This window comes from Camelina sativa, chromosome 9 (assembly GCF_030686135.1).
Source record: "Camelina sativa cultivar CO46 ecotype springtype chromosome 9, ASM3068613v1".
In the NCBI taxonomy this organism is placed as follows: Eukaryota; Viridiplantae; Streptophyta; class Magnoliopsida; order Brassicales; family Brassicaceae; genus Camelina; species Camelina sativa.
In genome coordinates this window covers 1,122,313-1,129,855 of record NC_141888.1, presented here as the reverse complement: position 1 = coordinate 1,129,855, position 7,543 = coordinate 1,122,313, and the positions used below count along the sequence as shown (strand labels likewise).

Sequence of the window (7,543 nt, the reverse complement as noted above, 5' to 3'; positions counted from 1 at the left end):
ATGTTCGCCTTTGGAATTCTGATGTTCTACATTATTATTCGGGGTGAGTATCCATTATTATGTGGAGGGACTGCCACTATTGAACAAAACATCATGAACAACCATAAGAATTTAGATGCAATCTCAGACTATCCAAAAACCGCTGACTTGATCCCACTTTTGGTGGACTTAAATCCTGTTGAATGGTAGGTATTGCAATCTCGTTAAGTTCTGACCCTTGAAACTATATATCCACTTACTTCTTAAATTCTGACTTAAACTATTCGCTAATTCTTTTTTTGTAGCCCTAGCGCAAGTGATGTTCTAAGGCATCCATTTTTCTGGGATTCTCAACTGAAGCTTAAGTTTATAATAGAGGTCAGTGGCCATGCTTATGGTCGTTTCCATCTGCAAAACGGTCTCAAGAATAGATTTGTAAAGTTTATGGGAGTAGGAGTTCCAAGTTGGGAAACTAAGCTAGATGCTGACTTCCTCAATGATATCAATGTGAAAGTGAAAGTGAAAGTGAATTCGAAAACCTCGATATGAAGTATTGTTTTGTTATTGTGTATTCGTACACCTTATATATGCAAGCGACACAAATAGTTTTGAAAAAGTCGAGGTTAGAATCTCAAGTTTTTCCCTTTAGAAATAACATGCAACAAAGATCCATTAGGTCTTTTGTCTACTTGACTTTGGTTTTTGTGAAACTAAAACTCGGATGAAGATCATATTATTTTTTATTATTATTAGTTGCTTGAGTGCATTATATGTTCTATTTTTAGAAGTAGAGTTTTAACAGAGAGTTTTTAAGAAGTCCATGTTTAGACTTTGAACAAACTTTCAATGAATTCACACCTTTTGGAAAAGTCCATGTATCTTTAGATGATTTTATGGATTTAGTCAATCTTGTCTCTGGTGATCCTTTTATTTTGCAATTATAAGCATTTGATGTGTGTTTAAGTTAAAATTTATTTAACCATTTCAAGAGATCTTAAGGTGAAGCTGAATGAATGAAGAAATTACATCATTTGAAGTGTTGAAAGAAAAACATCATTTGAGTGTTATTCAGTTACAAAAATTTCTCTTTTGGTTGTTGAAAACAACATGGGTAGAAGTCCAAACTGGGATTATCTTGAGAATTTATGTCGATGGAGCCATTATCACTCGAATGTTAAAATTTATTGTTTATTTGAGGTTTGGTGATATCGAAATTTAACAATACTCAATCATAGTAAAATGAGAATACTTTTGGTCCAAATCAATATTAATTATACTAATATGTAATAATACGATATTGATTTGGATAATAAATCATATTTGTTTACGTCTTAATAAATTATATTTCATTTTTTTGAGAAAGAATTCTGAAAATAGAAAATGTTAATCTTAAAAAATGATCAATCGGTTGATGTTTAAGCATAATTCGATGGAGAATTTTTATAATACTAATTACACTTTTTGGACCAAATGGGGCTTTCAATCCTTGAATATCACATTAATACTTTACAAAGGCCCAACTTTTGAGAAAACTTTTTAATATATTAAAAACAGTTGGGGTTGCAAATAAGGATTAAGCAGTGTAGCTGTATGGTGGACATATAATTTCGTTTAATTGTAAAATCTAAATCTTAATTCTTATTTGTCAACCCAAACTGATATATAATTTTGTAACTGTAAATTTTAAAATTTATTTGTAAACCTAAACCGTCATATAAACTTGTAAATTATAATTCAATAATATATTATTAGTACTTTAAAAAATTATTCTTTTTATTAGGTGGCATAATGTGATTGGTTGGTGAAAAATGAGGTGAACCCCCTATCATCTTTTCTTTTGATTTCATTTCAAATTGTTTTAAAATATTATATAATACATATGATAAATAAATATGTAGATTTTTTCTGCATATGTTGTGATTTGAAATATCATATAATACATAAGATAAAACGAATATATATTACTCAATCTATGAAGAAAAAATGTATGTTTTAATGTTCCACATTGTCGGGTTGGTAAATCTATATTTATGTAGTTGATAAACTAATAAATTTTATTTGCTCGCAATTAGAATATAATAATTACTACTTTAAAAAATTTTAAAATAATAATGCAAATACAACAAATAAACAATATAAAATATTAATAGACATCAAACAAATTAAGATATTATAATATTCTAAAATAATTAGTATTTAAAAAGATATATGTAGATTTACCAAATAATTGCAATAGTGAAAGTACATACTATCTCAAACAAATAACATTTTAAAACAAATATAACAATAATTTTATTATTTTATTATAATTTTTAGAAAAAATGTTGCTACCAGTTTATAAAAAAATTTTAATACGTCAACAAGTCAACAAAAATGAATAAGTGAAAGATTTTTAAGTAATGCTAGAAAGTATTATATAGTTTTGTTAATTAGTTTTCTAAAATCTTGTAAAATGCTCCAAACAATATATGTATTTTTGTGATACTTTCCATGACTTTATTTTGTGAAGAAAATGTATAAAATCATGAACCAATAACATAATAATTAAATTTATTATCAATACTAGATTTTTTTGTTTTAATTACTTTTAACACAAAACTTTTAATTACCTTTAATCCAATAATCCAAATTTGTTAAAACTTTAAAAAACTTTTTACAAATCACAAACTAATAACACTAAACTTAACAGAATTTAATAACATTTAAAGTCTTTAAAACTCTATTCAAATCTCAAATCAATAACTTCCACTAAGTATTTTCTTTTGAAAAACATTGATATTGTATCTATTATTTCTTATAATTCAAATTGGGCAGAGAAACTCTAATTTAAAATCTGTAGGTCTCCTTGCTGTTCAAGGCGGAGAGAACATTAGCTAGAAACTCTATTAGAAAAAGAAAAAAAAAAGGTGTAATGATGGATGCGATAGAAGAATCTGTGGAGTACAGTTGCGTCGACGACGACCATGATGATGGATTCGTCGTGCCCCAGAAGAAGTTGAGTCGAAACCTAGCAGACGACGGTAATATGTTCCATTTACTCGAGGACGACCATCATGGATGTAGTAACCAAGTCGTGCCCCAGAAGAAGAAGCTCAGTGATTGGGAAGTGTCTTTTGCCAATGTTGCGGCAAAGATAGGTCCTTCAGATCTTGCGGATTTCCTCGACAAAGTTCTGGTACGTTCGTGCAATCCATCCTGTGAAACCATCTTTCATATTCTAAAATCTCTCTCAGTCAAAATTGAACGGTTTTAGAAACGAAGAAGAGACTTATTGTGAACTGATAACTTTATTGATTGATTCATTAGGGTTTTACATCTTGTTTTATATACACAATATACAGAACAATCTAGAATTCACAAAAGTAAATCTTATCCTAATCGACAGCTGTATTGGCTGAGTCATCGGAAGAGGATTCCAGAAGCTTGAACCGGTTTGGGTGAGAGAAGCTTGTCGTCTTCTCCTCCGTACGGCCAACCTTGTTGCTCTGTTTCGACCGTTGAAGCTTTGGTTGTGCAAAAGACAAACTCTGTTGATGGGCCTGGGCTTTGCTTTTGTTTGAGTCTGTTGGGCTCTTCTCTATACTCTCCCTCAAACTTGGCGTGGAGGTGACCAAAGGAGCTGACACACCAAGTTTGCCGCGAAGATCAAAAAAAGAGGGTCGGGGCAGAGGTTTTGTGAAGATATCGGCGAGCTGGAGTGTTGCCGGAATATGATGTGTTTCGATCAGCCCCAATCCTACTCGTTCTCTGATATAGTGGAAGTCTTTATCAAAGTGCTTCGTTCGATTGTGCAAGGCAGGATTGGCAGACAAGTAAACTGCAGACAAGTTATCACAGAACACTCGAGTGGGGTGATGTTGAGCGATGCCAATGTCTCGAAGTAGAGAAGAGATCCATGTAAGTTCCTTTGCTACGATGGATAGAGCCCTATATTCGGATTCTGTGGAAGAGTTGGAGACCGTTGATTGTCTTTTGGCAGACCAAGACACCAAAGTTGATCCGAGTAAGATACAGAAACCAGTTGTGGACCTCCTTGTATCCATACATCCGGCGTAGTCACTGTCGCAGAAGGCTGAGAGAGAGGGATTGTTATGCTTGCGTATTGGCATCCCGAGATTGAGAGTCCCTTTTACATACCTGAGGATTCGTTTGAGCAGAGTGAAATCAGAATTGGTTGGAGCATGCATCCGTTGGCAAATGAAGTTTACTGCGTATTGCAGGTCTAGTCTGGTGATTGTCAGATACTGCAACTTGCCTGCAAGACTCCTGAAGTATGTGGGCTCTGCAAACGGTGTGGTGTCAAGTTTTTCAAGCTGTTGGGGCAGAGGTGTGGGCATTGGGTTGCAGTCTGTCATCCCAGCTTGGTGAAGTATATCAGAAGCATAACCTTTTTGGTGTAGGAACAAACCACCATCTTTGTAGTCTTCAATCTCAATCCCAAGGAAATAGCGAGGAGGCCCTAAATCTTTCATGTCGAATCTTTTGTTTAAGGCTGCAAGAAGCTGTTCTAGCAGGTCGGTGTCGCTTCCTGTGAGGAGAATATCATCGACATACAGGAGAAGCACCAGCATCTTGTTTTGATTGAAAACAAAGAGTGACGGATCAGATGTGCTACACTCGAAGCCAAAGTCGATCAAGAAGTTGCTAAAGGTGTCAAACCAAGCCCGTGGAGCTTGTTTGAGTCCATACAGGGCTTTGGTGAGACGACAAACGTGGTCTGGCTTCTCAGGATCAACAAATCCGGTTGGTTGATACATAAAGACCGGTTCTTGCAGTTCACCGTGTAAGAAAGCATTTGATACGTCGAGTTGCTTGATCGGCCAGTTCCTGTTTGTGGCAGTGTCAAGAACAAGACGTATTGTTGTTGTTCTTACAACGGGGCTGAAGGTTTCGAGGTAGTCGAGTCCTTCCTCTTGCTCATATCCTTTTGCGACTAGTCTGGCTTTTAGCTTATCGACAGTACCATCAGGTTTGAGTTTTGTTTTGAAGACCCACTTAGAAGATAAGATATTCATGTCTTCAGTAGGTTCTTCTAAAGACCACGTATGAAGCATGTGTATACGACCAATCTCTTCCATGACTGCTCCGTTCCAGCCTGGGTGTTGCATTGCAGAAGTGATGCTCTTTGGTTCCTCTGTTGTAGACTTAGAGGCCAGAAGCACATATCGAGGATTTGGCTTCTGAATTCCAGATTTTGACCTTGTTGTCATCGGGTGATCGTTGTTTGTTACTGGTGGAGCAGGTTCCTCAGCCATCTCTACTTCATTTTCTTCTTCAAGTTCAGTCTCCATATCAGAATCATCATGATTACTCTCTGAATCTACTTCAGGTGTGGTTTCTGCAATAGGCTCTGTAACTTGCTCTGTTGTGATTTCTGCAGGCGTTTTTACCAAAACTTGAGGAGTAGTTGGATTCTTTGTTGCAGGTGATGACTCTGAGTGTTGCCAAGCTTGAAGTAGAGTTGTCTGATACTGAGGAATGAAATGCTTGTATTTGTCTTGAAATGGGAACTGACCTTCGTCAAATAGAACGTGTCGAGAGATATATACCTTACCAGTGGGTGGATAAAGACATTTGTACCCCTTGTATTGAGTGCTATATCCCAGAAATACACACTGCAGCGATCGTGGATCAAATTTGTTTTGCGTTTGTGGTCTCAAGCAGGGGTAGCAGGCTGATCCAAAGACTCGTAGAGACGAATAATCCACCTTTTGTTTGAGTAGAGTTGTAAACAGACTGGCATTGTTGAGAACTGTTGATGGGAGAAGATTGATCAGGTAATTAGCAGTGAAAAATGCCTCTACCCAGTATTTGAGAGGAGTGTGGCTGTGATATAGCATGGATAGACCTAGTTCGACCAAATGTCTGTGCTTCCTCTCGGCAACCCCATTCTGTTGGGGTGTGTATGGGCAGGAAATTTGGTGTCGAATGCCATGCTTTGCAAGGTGTGTCTTGAATGCAGTACTTGTAAACTCACCACCACCATCACTCTAGAAAGTTTTTATCTTTGCATCAAGTTGGTTCTCGACAAGCTTTTGAAAGGCAAGGAATACTGACATGAACTCTGATTTATATTTGAGAGGATAGAACCAAGAGAATCTGGAATGATCATCAATGAAAACTGCATAGTATTTGAACTCTTGGTTTGATACAACTGGTGAAGGACCCCAAAGATCACAATGGATTCAATCTAGGGGCTTCATAGCTCTAGAATCTGAAGAAAAAAACTGCAACCTAGTACTCTTTCCCATCTGGCAAGGCTCACAAATGGGAGATGTTCTGTTCTTATTAACTTCTATTTCCTTGCTGCTTTGAAGATGCTGAAGAATCTTAGAGTTTGTGTGTCCTAAGCGGTGATGCCATGTATCCATGTCTGCTCCACATTGTCTATTTGAGTAGAACACCACACTCTCCTGATTCTGCAGCCCATATAGTCCTCCCTTACGAGGACCCTTTGACACCACTTTCTGAGTGGTTAAGTCGATGATGTAAACCATATTAGAGTCAAAAACACACCACAGGGATAATCATCGCATAGTTTCGACACAGACAGAAGAGATTTATGCATTTCAGGACACACTAGCACTTCGTTTAAGGGAATGTTACCTTTGGGAGTAGAAATGGTGGCAGATCCTATATGTGTGATTGGAAGATAGGCTCCGTCTCCAACCATGACAGCATCATTCCCCTCATAAACCTTTGCATCTTGAAGACCAGAGGTTGATGTTGTGACATGAGCAGTTGCACCAGAATCTGGGTGCCATTCTCTTTCATCAGACACACAGAGTGTGGAGAAGGCCTGTGCAGATACCTCACTCTGATAGTTGTTGTCAAAGCGGTTGTAGCATTTGATCGCTGTGTGACCAACTCTCCCACAAATCTGACAAACTGGTCTTTGCCCTTGCAACTGTGAAGTAGTCTGATGTTGAGGAAACCCTCGACCACGTGATGTGTAGCCACCTCTGCCTCTGTTGCGTCCACGACCCCTCTGATTTGGATCATATTGAGGAGCACACGGATTGGTTTTCTCAGTCATGAACGCCATGTGTGGCGTAACAGAGTTGGTGTCCTCATACAACTGCAGCTTGCTATCAAACCCTTGAACATCAGCTATGACATCATTGAAGGTTGGTGGGGGAAGCTTACTCAAGGAGCTCTGTATTACGGTGGTAATGGGATCGTATTCACGGCCTAAACCATTCAGAAAGCCAAAAATCTTCATAGACTCGTCTATTGGTTTTCCAATCGAACTCAGGGAATCACAGATTGACTTGAACTCACGACAGTAGGTTGAAAGAGACTTATCTTTCTTGGACAAAAGCTGAAGACTGCGACGGAGGGAGAACTCACGAGCAACACTGCTTTTGTTGAAGTTCTCGGCAAGAGATATCCAGATCTCGCGAGAGGTCTGAAGACTGTGGACATGACCAAGCACCTCTTCGGACAAGGTACCAAACAACCAAGAGTGAACCAGTTGATCGGTACAGAACCAAGACTCTTACAGCGGATTTGGGACTTCAGTAGTGACTTCACCGTTAACAACAAGGCGAGTCTGGGATGGTGT

At 37.7% G+C, this 7,543-nt stretch overlaps 1 protein-coding gene across 1 annotated transcript; it reads left to right on the top strand.

The window, feature by feature from the left end:
- LOC147937549 (serine/threonine-protein kinase/endoribonuclease IRE1a-like) lies at positions 1 to 528 on the top strand. The gene is made up of 2 exons (XM_087464264.1): positions 1 to 185; positions 285 to 528. The coding sequence occupies exons 1-2, from the start codon at positions 1 to 3 to the stop codon at positions 526 to 528; spliced, it is 429 nt and encodes a 142-aa protein (XP_087320390.1).
- Positions 529 to 7,543: the final 7,015 nt, after the last annotated feature.

Bases quoted from the DNA above. Each gene is read 5' to 3' on its own strand.
- LOC147937549 (XM_087464264.1), top strand. From the start codon at position 1: ATGTTCGCCTTTGGAATTCTGATGTTCTACATTATTATTCGGGGTGAG. The intron at 186-284 runs GTAGGTATTGCA...CTTTTTTTGTAG, and splicing joins GACTTAAATCCTGTTGAATG to CCCTAGCGCAAGTGATGTTC.